The 23,995-nt window shown below is 47.5% G+C and overlaps 2 protein-coding genes across 5 annotated transcripts in view; one reads left to right on the top strand and one right to left on the bottom strand.

The window, feature by feature from the left end:
- Positions 1-5,784, top strand: part of CHSY1 (chondroitin sulfate synthase 1) — a 59,363-nt gene extending 53,579 nt beyond the window's left edge. Inside the window, 2 exon segments of the mRNA XM_031555225.1 lie at positions 2,743-2,776; positions 2,779-5,784. Coding sequence (XP_031411085.1) covers positions 2,743-2,776; positions 2,779-4,334 — 1,590 coding nt within the window. The 3' untranslated portion in view covers positions 4,335-5,784.
- Positions 5,785-5,980: 196 nt separating this feature from the next.
- LRRK1 (leucine rich repeat kinase 1) overlaps positions 5,981-23,995 on the bottom strand; it is a 68,446-nt gene continuing 50,431 nt past the window's right edge. For 2 of the 4 annotated variants that reach the window (XM_003209594.4, XM_010717555.3), the window contains exons 24-33: positions 22,954-23,120; positions 21,958-22,155; positions 21,032-21,309; positions 20,691-20,885; positions 19,867-20,018; positions 18,225-18,342; positions 16,838-16,954; positions 11,293-12,128; positions 10,602-10,703; positions 5,981-9,451 (exon numbers count right to left, since the gene is read on the bottom strand). In XM_003209594.4, coding sequence (XP_003209642.2) covers positions 9,274-9,451; positions 10,602-10,703; positions 11,293-12,128; positions 16,838-16,954; positions 18,225-18,342; positions 19,867-20,018; positions 20,691-20,885; positions 21,032-21,309; positions 21,958-22,155; positions 22,954-23,120 — 2,341 coding nt within the window. In that variant the 3' untranslated portion in view covers positions 5,981-9,273. Of the gene's footprint in view, positions 9,452-10,601; positions 10,704-10,728; positions 11,105-11,292; positions 12,129-16,837; positions 16,955-18,224; positions 18,343-19,866; positions 20,019-20,690; positions 20,886-21,031; positions 21,310-21,957; positions 22,156-22,953; positions 23,121-23,995 lie in introns of those variants that run through there. The other 2 variants (XR_004161100.1, XM_031555348.1) reach the window with 2 other exon arrangements.

Genomic DNA, 23,995 nt, shown 5'->3' with positions numbered 1-23,995 from the left:
GTAGAAGCTCACAGTTGGCTGCTGCCCTTGGTAGTGATGGAGCCCAGGAACTGCAGCAAGAAGCAGAGCTGAAATGATTTGAGCAGATGGATTCATGCTGGTGAAGCCATCAACTTGTGCAGGGGGAGCTGCTCATTTCTTACAGGAATTCCCCTGTGGTTTTGCAGACATGGGTGAGAAAACATGACCCACCTAGGGGCTGCTTCTGGCAAAGGAAAGGCCCTGGGCAGGCTGTGCTTGGGAGCATCGGGTCAACATCCTGCAGAGGGATGGATTGCCTTGTTGGCTGCTGGCCACTTGGACCTGGCTTGTAGGAAAGCAGTTTGTGAGTTGTGCCCCCTGTAGGGGATGGGTTATCCCCTCTGGTACCCTGCTTCCCCCATGGCATGCCGCTCATGGATGGAGACGTGGCCACGTCCTGCGTGCCAAGAGCCAGGGGGTAAGCAGGATGCTGGAGGGGAGGCTTCCTGGGAAGAACACCAAGTGCTGGCCCTGCTCCTCTCGTTGGCTGGCTGTTGTCTCTTTGGCTGGGACAAGGTGGCCATTGGCAGATGCTTCTGCTCTAAATTGCTCTGGGTTGAAGCACTGTTGAAATCATGCAGAGATCTCTCTTATCTTTGTTCAGGTTTCCAAGAGAGCCATATTTTGGAAGAGGCAGGAGGTTTTCTCAAGTGTCCAGAAGTGAACGTAGGAGGTGTATCCTGCACATTAAACTTTCTCTTTAAGTATTCTTGTTAATCTTCTTTAGGATGGTTTGCTGGGGATCCCTATCTGTACTTCCAAGGGAAAGTTTTGTAACATTTTCTCTACCCATCAGTATCCCATTAAAACTTTGTTGTGTAACCTAAAAGTCGTTCTGCTTTCATGGTTTCCTCTTGCAGCTAATTCTGAATGCCCTACATGGCAGTTCGGCAAGAAACGCGTCCAGGCTGCATGGTCTTGATTTTGTTATTGTATAAATTGAAAACAACATTTGTAATTAAATCCTATTGTTAACTTCCCTTGAAATAATAGTTGCCTAATTACATGTTTTAAGAGTATTTATCTAATGCCACAATACTTTTCAGAAAGCCTGCACCTATGGTTATATTGTAGTTAAAATGTCAGTGCAATCTCTGGCTGTATCTAGTACTTCTTGTGTTACATACATTGTGGATCAGTGGAGTAAAATACATGTGTGCTTTAGTAATCATGCTTACAGGACTGACCCTGCATGGGTGTGATGGGAGGTCTGCTGGAGCCCTTGCCAGCAGGCAGCAGCTGGGTGTTACTGGTAGAGGAAGCAGTGCAGGCAGCGGTGTGTCCCCCCAGCAGATCGCTCCTGCTGCCCGCACTGAGATGCTGAGCCTCAGGTCAAAGTATGCACACATCTGGTTTGTTTTGCTACTGACAATTGGAGCCAGGTGTGAGCTGATCCCCGAGATTCACTGTCTGTCCACAGTAATGGGAAAAATGCAGCTGAAGGCCTAATAAAACAGGGCTTCTGGGTCGGGGCAGCTGGTGGAGGCATCACTTGTGCTGTCTGTGAAAGGCACTTTTCTGGGCATGTGATTTTCCTTTGAGTGCGCTACATAGTGGTCATCAGATTTGGGTCTTTCTCTCCTTTGTTTTGATGTTGACGTTAGCTCTTAGCTATTGTTATAGGCTTTTTATACATACTTTATTGACTGCATCACCTATGGCAAATCCTGCTATCGATAATGAGGTTGGGTCTCTATTAAACAAAGCTGGTGTGCCTGCTCTTCTGACAGTTCAGTGGCATTTTTGATGCAGACTCAACCCACGATCTCCTAGAACATCCCACGTCTGGGCTGGTGCACAGGGGTGCACTGGGGTTAGAATTTGCTCCGTCTCTTCGTTTTCCTTTGAGCTCATTTCCCACACTGTCATGCTGGCTCGTGTCTGCCTTCCATTGTATCAACTGCAGCCTGAACTGCCTAGAAGCATAAAGCTGTTTGCCTGCTTGGCTCATGTGGTGGCTTTCCGCGAGACTTCTGAATCCAATCTGAGCTCGCTATCTGGTTGTTTTGAAACAGCAATTTCCATTTGAAGGATCCTTTTATTCTGTTGTATGCACGCATCCCGTGCTACATGTCTACAGGAGCTTCTGCCAGCAATCTCAGGCACTTACTGTTTTACACTGACATTCTGAAATGACAGGGGAGCCGTTGCTTTTTCGTCATTTCTGTATGGCAGTGCAGTGCTTCAGTATCACACTTAGCATCTTGACCGGAATGTTCAGCACGCTCCATTTTCATGCCTGTAGTCCGTAGTGCAGCGTGCGGCTTTCATACCTGAGCAGCATTTGGGTGTAATGGAAAAACTGCCATCATACTTACTATATATGGTGTCTTTTTAATTGTTTTTATTATTATTAAAGCCCACGGGAAGCGGGAGCATAGCAAAGAGTTCTGTACTGGATACCTGTGGCTTTTTTCCTGGCGATGCTGTGCTGTTGGGAAAAAATGAGCTCAGGATCCATGTACTGCTCAGCTGTTTGCCTGCTCTCTATAGGATGGGCAGTGGTAATCCCCGATCCACAGTAGATGTTTCTTACATTGTTTTACAACAAATAATCCTCTTAATTTCCCTGACTAGCAGCTGGCATTGCTACAACCTGTGCCTAAAGCCACGAGCAGCTTACTCAGCCTCCTGGCCCTGCGAGCCAGGGGCATTCATCCCCATGGGGCTGATGTTTAAGCACAGCACTGCAGATGCTAACCTGTCCTTCCTCTCTTCCAGATGCAGCAGCTGTTTTATGAAAACTACGAGCAGAACAAAAAGGCTACATCAGAGACCTGAGGAACAGCAAAATACACAGAGCCATAACGTTGCACCCGAACAAGAACCCCCCCTACCAGTACAGACTGCACAGCTACATGCTGACCCGCAAGATAGCAGAGCTGCGTCACCGGACCGTGCAGCTGCACCGCGAAATTGTCCTGATGAGCAAATACAGCAATACAGAAGTCCACAAAGAGGACCTGCAGCTGGGCATGCCGCCCTCCTTCATGCGGTTCCAGCCCCGGCACCGGGAGGAGATCCTGGAGTGGGAATTCCTTACAGGCAAGTACCTGTACTCTGGTGCTGATGGGCAGCCCCCTCGCAGGGGGATGGACTCGTCCCAGCGGGAAGCGCTGGATGACATCGTGATGCAGGTCATGGAGATGATCAATGCAAACGCTAAGACCAGGGGGAGGATCATTGATTTCAAAGAGATACAGTATGGCTATCGCAGGGTGAACCCCATGTATGGAGCAGAGTATGTGCTTGACTTGTTGCTGCTTTACAAAAAACACAAGGGCAAGAAGATGACCGTCCCCGTCAGGAGGCACGCGTACTTGCAGCAGACCTTCAGCAAGATCCAGTTTATGGAGCATGAAGAGATGGACGCCAAAGAGCTGGCCAGCAAAATCAACCAGGATTCTGGGTCCTTGTCTTTCCTCTCCAACTCGCTGAAGATGTTTGTTCCATTCCAGCTCAGCAGATCCAGGGTAGAGAGGAAGGAACTCAAAGACCAGAAGATCAACATCCTGATTCCTCTCTCTGGACGTTTTGATATGTTTGCAAGGTTCATGGGGAATTTTGAGAAGACGTGCCTCATTCCCAACCAGAACGTCAAACTGGTTGTCCTGCTCTTCAATTCCAACTCCAACCCTGACAAAGCAAAACAAATCGACCTGATGAGAGAGTACCGCTCCAAATACCCCAAGGCTGACATGCAGGTTTTACCAGTGTCCGGGGAGTTTTCGAGGGCACTGGCTCTGGAAGTCGGATCCTCTCAGTTCCAGAACGAGTCTTTACTTTTCTTCTGCGATGTTGACTTAGTGTTTACCACAGAATTCCTCCAGAGGTGTCGAGCCAATACGGTTTTGGGTCAACAAGTATACTTCCCCATCATTTTTAGCCAGTACGATCCAAAGATTGTGTATAGTGGAAAGGTTCCTAGTGACAATCATTTTGCCTTCACCCAGAAAACAGGTTTCTGGAGGAACTATGGCTTTGGTATTACCTGCATTTACAAAGGTGACCTTATTCGAGCAGGGGGCTTTGATGTCTCCATCCAAGGTTGGGGCCTCGAAGACGTTGACCTTTTCAACAAAGTCATTCAAGCCGGCTTAAAAACTTTCCGAAGCCAAGAAATTGGAGTAGTCCATGTGCATCACCCTGTTTTTTGTGACCCTAATCTTGATCCAAAACAATATAAAATGTGCTTGGGGTCCAAAGCTTCCACGTATGGGTCCACACAGCAGCTGGCTGAAATATGGTTTGAAAAAAACGACCCCAGTTTTGGGAAAAGCAGCAATACTAATGGCTCAGTGAGGACAGCCTAATATCCAGCTATGCTGGAAAAGACTTTTTTTAATTATCTAATTTATTTTTGGGAAAATGTTTTTTGATAATTCACTTTTAAAAGACCACACAGGATATATTTTAGCAATCATTGTTGTTTTCTTACAAAGCGCTCACTTGGAGAAGGACGAGGCCGTTGGTTTTTCTGTTGTTGTCTTTTTGTTTTTGAACGAAACTGTGATCAGTATTTGCCTTCAGACCAACCAACCAACCCAACCGTTCCGGAGTTACCTGAGCGAGCTGCAGGCACCTGACTTGAAAATTTCCTTAGGAACAAAAGATTGTTTCCTACCTTCCCCGTTGCTGGATTCTGTTGGTTGGGAGCTGAGCGCTCGAGGGACAAAGCGCTGCGTCTGAGTGTTCTGTTGTGACCACCACAGTGCAAAGATTCCAAGTTTTGCTGAGGATAGCTGTGCTTTTTGAAATCAAACCACGTCAGAACAAATGAATGGGTGCAGGAGGTTTCCCAACAGGCCCACGGTTTGGGTTACACGTGCACTTCACTTGTTACGGGTGGGCAGCCTGCACCCTGCAGAGCCCAGGTGGAAATCTTTGTCTTTTATATTCGGTCCGTATCCGGATCTCACGTGTTAAGAATCCGTGGTGGATTCTGTCCATTATCCTCAACCGCTGTCCTGCACGGAGCTGAGACTGAGAGAGAAGGGAACGGAGGGAACGAGAATCTCTTGCAGAGAAGCAGCAGTGCACCAGGAACAAGAAGAGCTCCCTCGTGAGAACTTTGCAAGCACTTCTTTACAAAGCGTGCTGCACCCGATCGCGTTATTTCGTTCGATCAGTTACCTAATGTTAATGGGAACAATTATTACATTCGATTACTAGTTGGTCTTTTTTTTTCGTTTTTATTTTTTTCCTGTATCTGATAGACCTTTAATTTATTTAATATCCATTGTTTTAGGTTCTTGACTTTTCCTTGAATATCTGTTAGTCATTTTAATATTTTATATATATATATATGTGTGTGTAAATATATATATATATATATTAGGAATGTATTGCATCTTCTCACTGATAAGGTAGTGTACATCGTATTGCAGCAAATGATCTCCAAAGATTACTTTCTAAAATGTTTTTTGGTCTTTTTTTTTTTAATGGTACTTTTTTTTTTCCCCCCTAAATTTCTTTAACGTTTTTTGGAACGATGTCAGAAAAGTGAGGAGTCTTTGTGGTATTTGGAGAGGAATTGCGGATGGGGAAGCTGAGTACAAGGCAAGGACGACCCCTACGAAGGAACACCTAGCAAGGTTAGAGCAAACATACAAAATAAAGTGCCTTAAAGCCAGAAAGGGAACCCTTTACACTGAGACTTACGCAGTGAATGGCCATTGTCATTGAAGCAGATGATGTATCGGGACCCACCTACCTGTAAATATCTTGCTCAGCAGAAACAAAAATAAAAACCAGCGAACAATATATTTTTCTATTGTATCCTCCAGCACCATTTTGTCTCATTGTTCTCAGTCCCACTTTGCCTACTCTTTGGGAAGTGGAGAATAGCGAAAGAAAGGAGAGAAACCAATGCTAAGGTTGTTGCCATGTTGGAGGGGATCTTATGGAGCAATTGCTATTCTGGTAGAAAAAAATAACCATTGTTTACACGTGTATGGAATATGAACTGCAGTTAGTGTAGAGTCAATGTCTTTTAGATGTTCATCGTTTTTTGGTGACAGTCCCAAGGATGTAGGTACTTGGATGGATTCAATGCATGGAAATTTTTTTTTTTTTTTTTTTTAAGACTTGCTTCTAAGATGCAATAAAGGTTTTTTTTTTTATTTGCAATCAGAGCTCCTGCTGTTGTCTACCTCAGTTCGTCCCTGTTCACCAGTGTGGACATGGGGGGGGGATTCTGCAGGGGTCTGGCATGGGGTGAGCCTTGGGCTTAGATTTGGTGTGGGTGGGAGCCACCACTGCTGGGTCTGAGTGCCTTCCCTGATTCTTTTTTGATCCTTTTTCCACTGGTTTTGCTGCTCCTAGAGATCACAGAATCATTCAGGTTTGAAAAGGCCACTAAGATCACCTCATCCAACCATGAATAGATGTCTGCAGGCATGCCTGTACAAGCAAAATGCACACTGTGTTTATTAAAGTTTATGATTATGTCAAGTTTTATTCAGCCAGTAAAAGCAGAATGCGTGTAAGTGGGAAAAGCTCTTGAACAAACAGCCCCCATCTGGTGCTGGGGTTTTGTTTGGTTGCTGCAGTTCAGCTTTGGTTCCCAAATTGGCCAGAGGAGCACTAAAAGTGAAGTTTACACCAGGCTGGAGTCAGCTCTTGAGGCCTCACGTCTTAATTGACCGCATTGTTTGTGGACTCACAGATTCAAAGTAATCATTTAAAAGATAAATTTTCAATTACAGCCATCTATGATAAATTCTAACCTTATAAAAAACATTTTATAACTAAAAAAAAAAAAAAAGTAATTTTGCTGCCAGAGTGAGGGAGGCTGAGCAGGTGGACATCATCAGCTCTCAGGTGCTAACCCAACCTTCCATGGAAACCACTGCTGGAATGCTTTGCTCCTAACTTACCGCATGTGTTTGATGCAGGGAGAGATTTACTAACATCGAGTTGTAAATCAGTGCAGAAGTCACGAGCATTTGCCCATGAGAGCTGTTTGGAAACGTCTCACAGCACTTTGCCATGGGCAGATGGGCCGAGGCCCAGCGAGCCCCCGCCGTGAGGCATGGCTATGAGCAGGGTGAAAAAATAAAATGGAATTAGCTTCAAAAAAAAGCTAGCAGGCTGGCTGCATTTGCCTTCACACTTTAATTCAATAAAACCCTCGGCTTTAATTGCCCTGAATCAGCTCCAGTTTCCAGCAAGCAGGGGTCCCAGTGCAGGGAGCTTCGCCAGGCCCTGCTCTGCTTCTCTGTCTCCTTGGAGAACAAAGACAAAAGGAAAAATCAAAGCCACGCCTCTGTCCTTTGTTGACATTTCAAGAAGGCTCCTACAAAGGGCACAGTTTAAGTAATCTGAGTGATGCCCCGATAAAGCAAACACCCAAGGCAAACAGGAGATAATGGCTGGTAGCTGCCGTGGCCTTGGCTCTGCAGGTGGCATTTGGGGCGTCTCAGCAGCACAACGTGGGTCCCAGGCAGCTCTGCAGGGCTGCACAGGAGGGCAGCAGCCACTGGGTCCCTTCCCCAACCCTATCCCTCATCCGCTTCCTCATCTCCATCCTATTTCCATTCCCTTTTCCATCCTCTTCCCCTTCCCATTTCCATCTCCATTCCATCCCGATTCACTTCTCCATCCCTCATGCCTATCCCCATCACCAGTCCATCATCACTCCCTTCCTGCTACCATCCTCATCTCATCCCCATTCCCTTCCTCATCCCAGTTGAGACACCCCCTAACAGACCCTTTGCTCCATGGACACGGGTGGCAGCATCTTCCAATCCCATTCACTCAGCGATGCTCCATCGTGGTTTCCTTTGGTTCTGTTCTGCAGTGCAGGTGCTGCAGCCCTGTGACCAGCACACAGCCCAGCTGGGTGCTGCTGTCTCCTGTTTTAGGGTCTCCTCTTTAAAAAAAGGCTGAGAAGAGCCCCAGTGCTACCTTTAGCTGAAAATGCACTTTTAAGTCCCAAAACTGCAGAGTCGCCCACGGGAAAGTCAAGTGTCCACACCAAGCTCCAGCAGCAGCCAGACACCAGGGTTATGGGAACAAGACTGCTGGGAAGCAGATTTCAGGCTTTAATCCCACACTCCCAGCCCACTGCCGCCCACTGGGACACGCTCGCTCCCAGGAACATCAGCTCTCCCAGCAGCTCCAGCCCCTCAGCTCCCTTTTTCCAGGCAGCAGCACTTCCAGAGCAGCCACTTTACGATGTGTCTGGGGCAGGCGGCCGTGCTCACGTTCAGTAACAGCAGGACAAAGGCAGCTTTGTGCCCACTGAGGTGATGCTGAGTTTGGGGCTGGAGCTGCGGAGCAAAGGCCAGCCTGGGGTGCAGAACATGAAGCTGTGCCCAGGGTGCTCAGGGCAATGCGGAGCCACTGTGGCTCTTCCAGGTAGTGGTTTTGCAAAGAATACACACAACCAAATGAAACTAGAAGTCACCACCAGGTGCCAGGCATCATAATCATGTGCTGCAAACCCAAACCCCTGCAGCAGATTGCCCACCACAAATGCCTGTGTCATGGTACCAAGGTGGGGAGGAATCTGTTTATTTGAAGATACCCCTCTTTAGAGACAAAGTGTGTTGTAGCAGCCTGCAAAAGGGATGTGAACCAGACCTCGGCCCACGCAGCCCATGCTCACACAAGTTTCTTGGAATAGAAAAACAAAAAATGTCCAAACTGTACACCTTTACACAGGGCACGGAGCCAGGCTCCTTTTACAACGCTGTACATGCTCGGAATTAGGAAGTGCAACTCAGAGCCAATAAAGCATCCTGGGCCACTAATGAAGACAAACTAAAAGCTGCAGCGGCGGAAGCTGAGCAGATACACAGGCAAATGAAGCTTATTGTGCTCCTGCTACTCCAGAGTGTAGTTACCGAGAGAAAGAGGAGCAGAACAAAGGCAGCTTATGGGCTTCCCTGGTCACAGAGCTCTCCCTTCTCTCCCATCAGGAAGTAGCTGTCAGCCCAAGTGGCTTTGCTTTGTATCAGCTCTATTTTACAACTGACTTTGCAGGAGTGCAATTCAATAGCTCGCTCACTCCCTGAGCTGCAGCCACCTCCTGCTCTCAGCTGCAGGGAGAGTGCTGAGCACCCATATCCTGCCCCTGCTGGGCTGTCCCCAAAGCCCTGCTGGGTTCTGCTGCCAAAACCCCATGGAGCTCTTTAGCAGCAAAACAGTGGTTCCCTGGGCACCCCATCCCCTCCCTGTGTGGGGCTGCATGCTCAGGGCAGGATGCTTCCCTCTTCCATCAGCCCTCGTTTTCCAGTGCCACGAGCACTACCTCCTCTTCCTCATGCAAGTTTCAAGCCGTCCCAGCTCTTCGTAGGCCTGGTAGAAAACGTCAAAGTCTCTGGCACTCCAGCCCCTCCAGACAGCCAGGCACCACTCGGTGTTTTCATTCTGAAAGCAGCACACAACCGTATCCTTTGCTACCAGAGCAGCATCCACCAGCGTCCTGGGGAAGGAAGAGCAGAAAATGGCATCAGGACGGATTGCAGCCCCACTAAGCAGCGAGGCCCACTAATCCCAGAGGCACTGATTCACAGGCTGTCCTTTCCAGCTGGTGAATCTCCTTTTATAAGCTGCAAATCCTTGAGAAGCGAGAGCGTAGCAAAGGGAGGAACGAGAAACCACACTGCGGCAAAAGCAAGCAGTTCAGTGACACGGGAAAAGATTCCGTAAGGGATTCAAGTGCCCAAACCTGAAGCTACATGCATAAGCCTGCCATGACATTCTGAAGTTGCTGATAATCTCCTGATTTGCTCAATCCCTGCTGCCATCCAGGCATTTCCAGAGCAGCCTCCAGCCCAAGTGGGCTTGGATGGGGTGGGTGACATAGGACAGCAGTGCTGTGAGGTGAGTCTGTGGCAGCCCCAGCCCAGCCCCAATGGCTGTGGCTCTGCACCTAATTTCCCCCCAATTCTTTTTAACAGTTGGGTAAAATAAAGTCAAGCCTACAGTCAAGAATGCCTGACTCTCAACTACCTGATAAAAATGCTCTGTGAACAAGGCGAGGGAACGGCAGGAGCACTTTGATCTCATGCTGTGTTTGCCCAGTGGTAATAAATGGTCATTTATAATCCTTAGCGGTGCTTAACCTCCATTTGTTTGGACATAAATAGTACAATCCCAGACTGGTATTTAAGTGATCAGCAGGAGCACCCCCATCTCTCCAGCAGCTATTTATTTATCCGGACTCTCGTTTGCTGGATGAAACCTTTTACATTAAGGTATAGAACTGCTCTCCCCTGTGCTCTCGGAGCCGTCCCCCGGCCCGTCACTGCCGACAGCACAAAGGTGCTCATTTAGAGCCAGAACTTCAACCTGATCCACATGAATGAAGCCACAGACAAGCGCTGCGCTCTGCATAAATACACTGCTTGTTCCTAACACAGGGCCGGAGCCTGCCAAGCTCCAGCCATCTCCTGCCAGGTGCCGATGCCCTCCGAGTACCTGGAGGATCAGACCGACACTGGACTCTGCCCATCACGTTACTGGGCACCGGGTGACTTTTGGAGACCAGGCTGTGGTCACAGCATCTCACCCTCACTTCTGCAACCCCATCCCCTTGTACCCCTGGGAGCCAGTGCCCAACTCAGCCTCACCCATAGGGAGCCAGCTCCCCGGCCTTCAGCACGGCGATCACTCGGCCCCGCTGCATGCCCGATTCCTTCTCCAGTCCAATCACGATGATATCCCCTCCTCTCCTGCAAAAGAAAGGAGGGAGACTGCACACACACACCGCAATGGGGACTGCTGGCAGCTGAGCAAATCCTGTATTGGATACCCATCCTCTCTGCTGCAATCCCTCCTATGGAGGCATGGATTTCTGCAGGGAAGGGGCACTGCCGCATCACCAAGAAGTGACTGAATCTGCTGCAGTAAGAACCCCTACAGCTGGCAAATCACATTTCTAGCGGTTTTGAGCAACTCAACAGGAGGCAGCGGGATGTGCCAGCACCGCATCCGAGCAAGGAAGCTGCCTGCTGTTCTTTGTTTCCTCAGTAGCCAGGGAAACTGGGTGTTGAGCTCACCATCCGCTATTCCATTCTGCTGAAATCAATCTCACGAGGCCTCAGATGCAGCCATTCTGCCCATCACCAGATATCTTTAAAAACGAGTGGAGAAATGGATGTGCTATTGTATTGTAAATTAAACACGATTTCTTAGTGATGATTTTCTGGACAGCTGAATCAAAGTAGGCATGCAAAGTCCCTGAATTACCTGCAGCTAATCTCTCACTACTGAGCCCAGAAGGGATTTGGCTCAAGCCGTCCTGGGAAGCAACCCGCTTACCTGGGGATCCATATGAGGTCTTTCACAGGCAGAATCTTGATGGCTTGGAGATGCTGCGAGTTGTCACCCATAGGCACAGCATCGTGATCCAGAGAAGGCTTCAGTTCATGAAATTTGCCCGACTCCTCGAAATCTGTGGAGAGTGGAGCACTGGAAGAGCTGGTGGGTGAGCTGGGCAGGCTGGAGGGGCAGCGGGTTAACCTGTTGGGAGGTGAGGAGGAGTAGGAGGACACGGAGCAATAATCCGTGAGCGAGTCCTGGTGGTTGAGGATCTGGGTGCCAACCTCGGGGCTGTAGATGATGCTCATGTCCACCAGTGAGTTCTCCTCCAGCGCTCTGGGGTTGATAGGAGCAGTAGCAGGGATGGCTGTGGCAGGCTGCTGGATGGCAAACATGTCTCTGAGAGGGCTGCAGTCCCCGCAGAAGTAGCGTGCACAGAGCTGGTAGGTGGCGGCGTGGTACATCACCAAGAAGTTACTCTTCTCGTCCAGGCACCACACCACCTCCTCCCCATGGCACTCCGAGTTGCAGGCAATGGATGAGATGGCAGAGGGCGGGCTGAAGGGCTCCAGCCTCCTGCTGATCTCCATCACGGCGCAGTCGATGACGAGGACGCCGGGGCCGTTGCTGTACCACACCTCCGTGCCGCTGTTGGTGATCTCCATGGCCCTCACTGGGTATGGGTTCTGCCGCGGGTCATCATCGGGAATGTTGAATTTGGACCTGTTGGCTGTGTGGGAGCACAGGTAGGAGCAGCTGTCTGCTGGGATGCCCTGGGCCACTGAGAACACTGCTACGAGTCCATCCGACAGACCGGCCAGCACCACGTACGAGTTCTGCAAGAAAGAGTTGGCAGATTCTTTCCAGATTCTTTACTTCTCCCCCAGACAAAAGCTTTCAGTGCCCAAGGTGCTGACTGCCCATCACAATCCTATAAGTGTGCCAGTAACTTACCCCAGATCACTCAGCGATAACAGCAACATAAAAAGAAGCCGTTATACAGAAGCTGCTGCAGAGCCATACTCCTCTCACCCAGTATTACCTCTCTCTTTATTGGCAAGGGAGGATAGACAGGCCTGGCAGCCTGCCCCCAAGGTTAACAAATTCAAGCTGGAACACGTTCAGAGGCAGCCATCGTGATCCTAGGAATCCAGCTGTAGAAACCCGGCTCATATCCAGAAAGGAGTAAAGCACAGTGAAGCTATTGCTATCAGTCAAGGAGAGGAATGGAAGCAATGCAGGCGGAAATGGGAAGAGGGAGATGGGTCCTTCAGCCAACACCAGTGCACAGTGATCACACCGCGCTCAACCGCTGCGCTCTTCCCAGGGATGTGCCCTGGGTGTGGGATCATAGGCAGTGTTCCCAGTGCCAGGCACAAAATCACTGCCAGGTGCCCGAGCACACCGCAGGTAGATCACATCCTGCCCTGGGATGTGCTGGCTGCAGTGGGGACTGCCACGTCCCTGTATGGGAGCTGGCAAGAAGGCCACGGCTCAGTGCATCCCCAGCACCTCCCACTCACTCAGGCGGTGCAGAGGGCTGTGAAACAGGCTGGGAAATGGGACTCTCGGGAATTAACTCCCCGTGACTTCAGGGCTGTACCAGAAACTCCCCATCTGTGCAGCAGATAAAACAATACCTACCTCAAAGGCCTTTATTTCCTCCCTGTGGAGCAATAAAATTAAAAAAAAAAAAGAAAAAAGAACCCTTTGCCCAGGGCTTACTCACTGCTGTTACAAACCAAAAGCAAATGGAACCAAAGAACACAGCGGACCTGGCATCACCCCTGGCTGCTCTGAAGCCAATGGAAACCTTCAGGGCTTGAGGCTGTGCCAGCTCCATAAGATGGTTCTCGGTCCACAGAGGCCAAAATCAGTACCTTGAGCTGCTCTCAAATACCAAGGGGCAGATAGCATGGGGTTATTAGTTTAATGGATAGCACTGTTTGCAAGGTTCATTAAGTGTCTTGGATTAAACCATTCTATCTGCATACACAGTATGAGTTAAGCCATCAGCATACTGCACTCATATGACTAATCCAAATCACAGCAGAATTTTACAGTAATGGGAAAAACTAGGGAAGCAAGTGGAAAGTTGTGAAATGGGACTTGGACTCCAACTCAGCCCGGTCCCAATCCTCTAACCACTAATTAAAAGAAACCCAAGTGGCCTGCAGTGCTCGGTGCCACGTCCCCACTGCCAAGTGGATCTGGTGCAAAGGTTCTTAGACATGGACCTGCCAGGGGGTTGTATCAAGAGGTTGGAACATGGCTTGATGCTTTGCACAAGCTGGGTTTCAGATTTTTTTTTTTGCCTTTGGAAAAGAGTTCAATTATTTAAAACAGCAAAGCAAAGCAGAACAGCCCACATCTCTCTGGTGAAAACGGTCCAATGTTTTCAGACCAAAGGACTCAGCATAGCAAGTATTTCTTACTAAAAATGGAACACCTGAAATCAAACGGTCACATTTCATTGCTTCGATGGCCTTCGGAAAATTATTGCCCAGTTTCATTATCAGGCACATTTTAAGAGGGTGAGGAGCTCTCCAGTGCTGTGGCTGCACTGCTTGGCACTGCTTGAATGTAATGTGGGTGCGCCAACCTGAGCTGCTGCTAGCATGGCACACAGCACTATTATAGCCTGCTCCGGGATTCTGTCTCGCTTGCTTTGTAAATGTTGGATTATCCAAGCACAGCCCTCAAAATAAATAAATAAATAAATAAATAAATAAATAAATAATACACACACACACACACACAAACACACGTGTGTGTGTATATATATACACATATACACACATATATATTGCCATTTTCCATTTTCTTGATGAGTGTCAGCCACTGCAGAGCAATCAAGATTTCTTCTGGAGATCTGGTGGGGGGCAACCAGCCCATGGCAGGGGGTGGGACTGGGAGAACAACACTACAGAGCTACATCATTTATACCACCTCAGTTTTAAGGATTACGCAAGATTTTAGCCTGGCTGGCCTACAATGGAAGCAAACCTGACAGGTACTTTGGGGCACTCATTGCTCACAGTCTTTGCTATCAGGATTTGCTTCATTCCAGCCACCGCCGTTATCACTTCGCTTGGGAAAGGAGGAGTAAGAACTCAGACCCTGGGAAATGCCCCCTACCTGCCATCTCTGGCCTAACAGAGACCACGAGAGGGGCACTGCCAGCACTGCCCAGGTGCTACCAGACAGTATGGGATGCTGGTGGGGCAGGGCAGCGTGGCAAAGCCCTCAGACCCAGGCTATTGCAACAGCGACCAGAGACAGGCAGTGTGGCAGGCTCCAGAAACCTTAAGTAACTTTCTCAGAATTCATTTTCAACATTCGAGCTCAGCAAAGAGCCAACAAAAACACGCAGCAACAAAACTGCATTTGAAACGCGCGTCCTGCCAGCAGCCCTGCTGTGCCAGTGAGGAAGGCCTTGGAGCGGGGCTGCAATGGACAGCACAGAGGGTGAGCTGGCTCCAGACATCCTGTCCTTGTGGCTTAGGACAGGAGCAGCTGAGACAGCCACAAGGAGCAGGTTAAAAACCAAAAATGGCCTCGGTCACCTCCTCCCTCCTTCCCACAGGGTCTGGCGCTGCTGGCACTGAGTGCTGCAGCCTTTAAATGCAGCTTTTGTTTTCATGAGTTCCAGGTTGCTGCAGGAGGCCGGAGGCTTGCACCCATACACATCTCTCTCCCCCAGAAACCACACAACAAAAAAGCTCAAACTGTACAAGACTTTTCCTTGGCGGGTGAGATTTGGATTCTGGGCCCCTCTCCGCTGCCTTTAAGTTTCCATGATGCTTCCTTTGGATGAGAAACCAAGTTTTGGAAGCTGTTTCTTTTGGATCAGCCTTCCCAAGGCAGTCATAAAGAATTCCCCTTCCCAGCAACATCCCTCAGCAGCTCTCTGACTGCGAGTTACCTCACATCTCATCAGCTGAAGGCTTTCTTCCCAGAGAAACGCGAGCAATTCTTTCCTCCACCAGGCAATAATTACTGTGTGATAACTCTGATACAACTCGTTGTGCTGTACAGTGAGTTTGACAAGTGTAAGCTTTCCATTTTGCTTTATGGGAAGGATTGGCTGCTTCAAAAAATGGTTTAGTTTCTTGCCAGCCTGGTCTGCACATCCCCACGGCTGCTGCTCTGGCTGTTCCACTGCCAAATTCATTCATAGAAAGGAGAGAGGAAAAAGTAAGTGCAATAAAGCAAGGAGTGCAGCAAAGGGATGTGGATTTCTGGAAGGTTGGGTAGGGCCGGGGGAGGAAGGGAGGTGTCTAGACTCAATATTACTATTGTAGAGCCTGGCATTATTTATGACATTTTCTAGGCAAGCCACAAACTGAAAATAGAAACCAGGAGACCTAAAGCCACTCGTAACCCCTAAGGAATGGCTTTGCAAGCTGTGTGACAGTGGAAAAGCTGAAAAGCGAAAGGGTCGTTCGACTATCCTGGACAAAACCTCAAGCAGCACGAAAAAGAAATTTACCCTACACGTCAGAAATGAAACTGCACAGTGGAGAAACACTGCAGACGTGGGAGCCAAAGAAAGCCGACAGACGCAGCCTCCCGACGGGTGAAACTCGTCCCTTTGCCAACTTCAGCTCTGTGCCCTCCTTCAGTCCTCCTCACACCATGTTTGGAAGTCAAGTGGTACACCTTACACTAACCATCTGCCCTGGACGCAGACAGCAGTCTGAGCAGACCAGCCAGAAATGGACAACAATGTGAATGAACACGTGGGATTAAACAGCTCCGCGGCCGCCGTGAGAACTGCTCCATGTCGAGCCTTTAGCCTTAGACAGCCCACTAGCATCTGCAAAAACTTCATGGTCACCCTTAACGTTGGAGTATAATTATGTGTTTTCACTCGAGGTGCTGTAGGCAAACCGGAGGTAATTTAGCCCCAGAGCAGTTTCTATACATCCCCCAGACTTGCCCGCAATAGGCAGTAATGTCAGATTCCTCTTGCCAATAATTTGATGGTAGCAGTTTCAGAACCAGCTAGATAGCATACAACTTTTTATTAGTCATAGGTGGCAGCTCGCAGACTGTATTTCTGATCTAAGCGTTCTCATCCAAAACCAAAAAGGAGTTTGTGTGCACAGTATTACCTACACAACAGCATGCACACGTGCCAGCAAAAGAGTGAGAGCAGGAGCCAGGGTATACCCAAGGCCTGCGTTAACAGTTAACAAATCTCTATACTAATTACTCATTCACATCCCCTCGACTTTGCTTGATCAGCCTAAACCTTGTCATGCAGTGATGTGGAAACACAGCTGGAAAACTTCCTTGTGGGGGAATTTGATCTGTTTGGACTATTATCCCAGCAGAGTTCGCAGCGCCAGCTCCGGACCCCTGACATGGGTTCATGCCCACACCTCTGCCCCTTGCTCTGCTGGTAGAGGCACCAAGAGCCAAAGCCTTCTTCTTGTACCACCAAACACTGCAAACTACTTCGATGCTGGCTGGGTGACAAGTGGCACAAGCCTTGGCAGCCACACGCTCTTCCCAAGCTGGATCTATAATTCCCCCATACCTTTTTGACAACAGGAATCACCAGGAAGCAGCTGACAGCAGCAGGAGAGTCCAAACCCTTCTGTGGGGCTTTCAGAGGACACATACCCTGCAGCCTGTACACTGAAATCTTCTGATCCTATGGAAGAACACATCAAATTCAATTAATTTCCATTGCTTCTCATAATTTTTATACTTTGATAGCTGAATGAGATGCAACTGCTTTGCAAACAGTTTTTATTTGTATTCTTCATATGCAAAGCCTGAATTTCCCTTTGTTTTCTCTGGAGACCATCAGCCTATGGGTAGGACCCGGGGGTTGCCTTCCCCAGAATGAGCTGTGACCCAAACCCAACCAAACTCAGCACTACAGCTGTTACAGCAGCATATCTAAACCAGCACTGGCAGCCCTGACTCTGAACAAACCCTGAATTTGTCAGGACAACTGAGACATGTTTTGTGCTCTTTTGCATTCACTTGTCAGTTCAGACTAATACTGGAGTTACACCTGCTCTACACCTCTACCTAATACAAAGCACTTGATTTGGAGAATATCAGCACATTTAATGTTGATCAAAAAGGTGAAAATAAAATGCTTTAAGATCTCTGCATTATACTTTTTCTATACTTCTCATTAAGGGGAAAAAAAAAAGAAAAAAAAAAGGAATATTTAAATTCTGCCTCAATTTGGGTGGATAGAAAAGTCAAATATCTTATTTACCAACATGGGAGAAAGCTATACACCTTCACTCCATTCCAGCTTCCATACTCCAGCCATGTGAATTCAGCAACACAGATTACTTATTCTGTACACATGGCCTCCTCCCCCCCACCCCGAAACTGAACTTCAGGAACATTCCCATTTGTTTCATCTATTTTTTGTTTGCTTTGTGTCAGATGGTTGTGCAGAACAGGCTGACACTTAACACAACCCTTTCTGCTGGGCGGATGCAGGCTCAGAGATAAGCCAGCCATGCTCTCTCACTCTTATCTTTTCAGCCACGGTTTTCCATGGTGAATGCTGCACTTGGGTGCCCATTTCCCACCAGATTCCAAATCCCTCCGCCCTGTTTTACAACCCCACCTATGACGCATGGTTTCTTTCACTGCTCCCCTTTATCACTCAGAGATAAGGACATTTCCCAGATGGAAACACTGGGTGCAGATATGCCCCAACCAGGACAGTTTTCACCTCGGGCAGCCAAGCTTCCCATGACTGCTCTGAACACCAGGAGACACAACCATCCTCTACGTGTCAGCCAAACAGCGTGCAGCACCAACACCCCATGAGGCAGCAGGTGTCAAGTCATGCTGCTCAGGGCTGCTGTCTTAGTTCTACTGACTGAAGAGGCTGTGGGTTTGCATCCCTTGCGAGGAAGAACACTTCAGCAGGCTGCTGATGGCCTTACCTCCGTGGCAGCCCAGAGGGCATTCTGAAATTTCAGTTGGCAGCACAGCTTCATTCCGGGGCAGCTCATCCTCTCCACTTCTATGACTCCTTTTTCTGGATTCACCACAGTGTAGTTTCTGAAAAGAGCAAACAGCTGGCTGCAGCCAGCCTCCAACCTGCATAGGGCACTTCTGGCCAAGCCACTGCGTGATGCAGATGTGCTGCAGGGCTCTCCAAAGGGTTCTCAAAAAAGGAAAAGACACAAAGACATGCCCCAGCTCTTCCTCGGGGTGGATGTGTGATTGCTTCTGTGAAGATTTCAGCCCAGCTATCCGACTTTATACTGAAATGGATGAGGAGCATTTCCATTGCCAGTTACTACAACTCAGCTGTGAGATGAGCAGCTCCAGCTGAAGAGCAGTAATTAATAGCTGGAAGCTCTCAGCCTTCCTCACCCATTAAGATTCTCAAGAGAATATATGCTCTTTTCCCAAGCTCACTGCCTCAGTATTATCTTGTTTCATTACTAATTCTGGTACATAAACAGCAGATGACGATTCCTCCACATAAGAGCAAAGATCTGTAACCTGATAAATTCTTTTATAAATATGACATATAAATATTTTTGCAACTACAAGGATTTTGTTTGTTTTGGGTTTGGGGGAGTTTATTGGCTTTGGGTGTTTGAACAACAACTGGATATTCACAATCGCATCTGCGAGCCCAGATGTTGGACCAACTGCAGCACAGGCAATCACACATCCCGAAATCTGTCATATAGAAGCAATTTGTTATTCAGCAGTCTCCAGCAATTGCATTGTCCGGTCAGGAAGCAGATTCCCCGAGATATATTGCTGTGAATACTTGGACAACATCCACATATTCAAAATACATCTGTGGGTCTCATGTGTTTCAGCAGGAATAGCTCTACTGCCTGCTCTGAACGGCTGGCCAGGCACCACAAATAGCAAAGCAAACAGCTCAGGAACAAATCACGTACCTTTCCCATTAGGTTAATGCCTACGAATAATTAATACAAAATTCAGATCCATTTGTGAATGTTTCCAAATAAAATGAGGGCTATAAAAATCAGTAACATCCATAAAAATAAACCTAACTAGCCACAGGTCATAGGTGGCTGAGCAAAACACCATCATCTCAGTCACAATTTAATAACACTTACAGCACATGCCTAGCCAATGGCACACATTTTACTGGAAGCGTACACTTGGATGCACACACAGCTTCGGGCATGTGGCTAACTCCTGATGATTTCAATAGGATTTAAGCATGTGCTTAATTGCTTTGCAGAACAGAGATGGAACTGCAGTCTCAATTAGGAAAGGTTTAGCGTTAAATGGCCTCATTAGGAAAGGCAGAACACGTCTGTTCTCATGTGCAAATGCTCCATCCTGTGTGTATGAATCATTACACTGCCCTAATCTTCTCCTCATATTAACTGAAGCAGAGTTAAGCTCATTAAATATCCTTTATAAAGCAACCACTGTTCCCAATTAAAAGAGTTTGGGAAAACAGCGTTCAGTGTATCTTTGGCATTCACTCAAATTCACTTTCACCTTCTTTACCTCCCCTCAGAGGGTAAGTGAAGACACTGAAGGATTTTTACTTTAAAAAGAAATGAGTAATAGGAGCCATCTAACCTGGTGTCTTCCTTCCCATCCCAGAAAACCACAGTGTATTCCTGTCCTTGGGAGCAGAAGAAAGAAGACTGCTTCCCACAGGGCAGCAGGTACATGAATGTTGCAAAGGTGGGATCTTTCATCTGTCCTACCACAGAAGTGGCCAGCGGACGCTGCGGGGAAAGGAAAAGAGAACGACACACATCACAAAGGCAGCTGGAGGTCCAGATGGAAGAACAGAATCACAACCATTGCTATTAAAGCTACAGAGCCCAGGACTTCTTTAATAAAATCTCCGACAATGTACCCATATCTGCACCAACTTCTCCTTACAAATCCCACCTCAGTGGTTCTTAGCATTCCTCTGTATCCCAGAATTTATTCACATGTAAGATGCAAGAATTCTGGGACCTGACCCAACCTCTGCCTGTTTGTGAGTCAAGGCAACCTTTATTTGATGGCTCCAAACCATCAACTTAATTAATGAGAAATGTAATACACCAATATCCTTTTTTTTTCATACTTAAAATCCTTTTCCTATCCCCTCATGTTGCCCTTTATAATTGGAGGGGTTTTGAAGTCTTTGTAGTTACATTCACAGCATGATGCTGTAGCTGCTTCTAGAAATTATGGGTAACGTCTTGCCCAAGCAAAATCAATAGTCTAACTGCCATTGACATCAAGGGACCTGCATGTCACCCCAGACATCTCAGGCCACCAATGTGCCATTGTTTCATTCATAAAACTCTAATTTAAGCTAGTAGAAGCTCTGGGCCAAATCAGCAGGAGGGGGAAACAGGCAACTGAGCTGCAGAGCTGTATCAAGAGGAAGGGGTGTCTGGTACCTTTTCTGGCTTAGTGTCCCAGCACTCCATCATGAGTGCCTGCATCCTATACAGCTGCACCTCCTCTGGCTGACCAAGAACAGGACGGATCCCTTTTGACAGCTTCTTTGCTATCTGCAGTTGGTGCTGTCCTAGCACAGGCCGCTGACCGGACAGCAACTCATACAGCACCATTCCATAGGAGAACATGTCAACCTAGAACCAGCAACAGAGCAAACCTCCCATGGTAAAGGCAGCATGAAAGAACACAGCGGGAAAGACAGCGCTGCACAACAACACAGCAGTTAGGAGGGAATTCAGCATGAAGCCACCACCACCACCCGTGGACAGGCCACAGTTACCTTCTCATCATAGACTATGCGAGGCCTGATCTCGGGGGCTTGATAGCCTGGTGTGCCTTCCACCCCAAGTGCTCCTTCATGGAACGACTGCCGAGAGATCCCATAGTCAGACAGCTTGATATTGATGTGCTCCTTGACATCCAAGGACCACACCAAGATATTGTCTGACTTCAGATCACAGAAGATGATGTTCTTCTTATGCAGGTATGCAAGGCCAGTGACAATCTGATATGCTATTTTGTGTGTCAGCATGTGTCCCAGCGGCACAAAGGAAGACCCTGCCACAAAGGAACAGTCTGCCTTCAGGTCTTGTAAACATAAATGCTTTTTCCCCTTTCTTCTCTTTCAAACTCCAAAGCAATAGCTAAGAGTGCTTCAAAACATCACCCAACGCCAACATTCAAAGTGTTGCCATTCATGTTGCTATACAAATCTGGCAGTTCTATTACGAGTTTTAAAACTCTGCCAATCTCCAGACCCCTGAATCTTCTGGTGAGAATTAGTGCTTAACTGAAAGTTGACACAAAGCCAAGGTGCCAAGAGGGTCAGACGGCCTCAATCTAACTCATTCTGAGTGCCATTCATTTGATAGCAACAAGAATACAGACAGTTACGGGAGAATTCAGACTGCCAGACACACATCTGTGCGGGGAAGAACACAGCACTACACAGGGAGAACTGAAGAGAGGTGCACTTCTTATTACTTAGCAGAGAAACTGAAAATCCAGTCTCCAAAGTAGTTTTCAAAACACTGAGCATCAGTTTTTACACTTAGTCCCCAAAGGCACAGCTGAAGAGCAATGCCATCCCTCCCAATTTCCCTCCTTCCCTTCAGTAAATCAGGCAGTGGTTTTGGCATTATCAATCATTTGTCACTACTGTGACTCAGCAGTGAGATCTCCCAGGAGGGAGACTGTGCTTTTTACCTTTGGAGTTTTCAGATAAGACAGTGGTGAGGCTGCCCAGAGGGGCCAGCTCCAGCGCAAAGCAGAGTGGATGGATGCTGATGCCAATGAGGGAGACAATGCAGGGGTGCTGCAGCGAGTGGAGCATGCTGGCCTCCTGGCGGAACTCAGAGAAATTCTTCATGGCATCCATGGCTCTCAGGTGTTTCAGCATGGTATCTGGCAAGACATACAAATTCCTTCTCAGTCCCCAGCTAAAAAAGAACATTATGGACTCTTTGGAGGGTACTGATCACTGAGAAAATGAATCTTTTTAAACTAAGGTCTTCTAGGGGTGGATGTTACATTGCAGACCCTTCAGAGGAAGGGGTCTTTCCTACCCTTGCCCAACTGCCCTCTCAGAAGTGGGACTCTATTATCCTTCTGCCATGGGACACTCCAGGCTGCTCAGGCAAGTCTGCTATGTGCCAGTGGGACAGCAGCTGCCTGCTTCTTCATCTCAGGGCTTCCCTGATAAAAATGAAGAAATTGAAGCACCTTCTCCATTTCTTCTGTCCTTGGACTGAACCTCTGATGAAATCTGGGCTCAACACTCAGCATTTGCAGTATGAGAGGACATCCCTGCCTGCCCAAAAAGAGGAGCAGGAGGATTTCCAATTTCCTTTCTTTATGAGCTGGCATAGATGGAATAAAACTTATTAAAAGTCTTATTAAAAGGTAGAGACCTGCAAGTCCTTAGTGCAAACCCATGCAAATCACACTTCTCATTGCCAATGACCTTCTTCTCTGACATTCTACAGTGAAAATGGTCTTAATTTCTGTACCTTACAGGTGCTGACATGAAAGACTCCTTAAAAACACAACTTCCTCCTCCATGAAAACACATCAATTTTGCTGTTTATTTCAAAGCTGTATACAAACAGGTGCTGCCAGCACTTCAGAGAGCAAAGGCTTTTTGGTCTTAGCTTGTGATCTCAGGCTGCAAGAGTAAATCTCAGTGCTGATTCTGTACAGTACCTGCAGCTGAAGTGGGAGAACCACTGCATTTTTTGATTTGAAATCTCTTCACAGCCACTGGTTTTCCTTGGTATCGTGCCCGATATATAACAGTCCCACTTCCACCCTGGCCAAGAACGTTGTTTTCATTTTCACTCCATTCTAGTTTGCTGTTTTCCAAGAACAATCTGCCAAAAAGAGATTGGGGCTTTTTAATTAAAAGACAAGCTTTAAAGTTTAAAGGCACTGTAAATTCATGTTTTTAATACGATTGTCATTTTCACACATCCCTCTTAGATTCTTGTTATATCTGCTGAACAGACTGGATCACCTTTGTCATCTCAAGGTACTCCGTGCTGGCTCACATATGGCTCAACAGATTCCTTGCAGAAAAAAAGTAATGAGCAAATAAGTGAAAAAGGTTTTTACTGGGCCAGCTTATCCTGTGACAACCCAGTAGATCTGGAAAGCACATGAACTCCTTCTCCAAGCAGATGGCACAGTTACAGACATTTCTAACATTTATCTGTATTAATGTATTTTTTTTTTGTTTGTTTCATTTACCTCCTGTTCCGCTTCTCTCTGTTGAGGCAGGACAGGATGTTTATGAACAGCCCCACACTCCAAAACCTAATTATTTCAATCAGCTTACTGTTCCCAGGGTGTAATTCATCATTTCCCCACTCTTCAAGAGCTCAAACATCTCCACTCATCTCACACCAGCCAAATAAATCTGTAGGACAGACCACAGTGGTTGGCCACTGGTGATGCTGGCCCACAGTACTTATCAAAATGACTGTAAAAAGGGAAGCAATGGGAACATAGAAAGCTCCAAGAGCAGCTGACAGGACACCATTTGGTCGAGACATCACACAGCTCTGCTTCCAGCCCAAAGAGATTTGAGAAATATGAACTGAAAGGGACTCTGATCTTGTGTTCTGCCTGCTGGGGAACACAATCCATATGGAATGCAGGTAAGCAGATAACAAATTTAGAAATGCTGCTATAGTTAGGAAAGTGTTTCAGGTGCTCAGGATTGTCACACTACTAATCCACATGCAGT

The sequence above is a fragment of the Meleagris gallopavo genome, chromosome 12, assembly GCF_000146605.3.
Source record: "Meleagris gallopavo isolate NT-WF06-2002-E0010 breed Aviagen turkey brand Nicholas breeding stock chromosome 12, Turkey_5.1, whole genome shotgun sequence".
NCBI lineage: Eukaryota > Metazoa > Chordata > Aves > Galliformes > Phasianidae > Meleagris > Meleagris gallopavo.
Note: the sequence above shows the minus strand (reverse complement) of the source record. Positions and strands in the feature narration are given on the sequence as shown.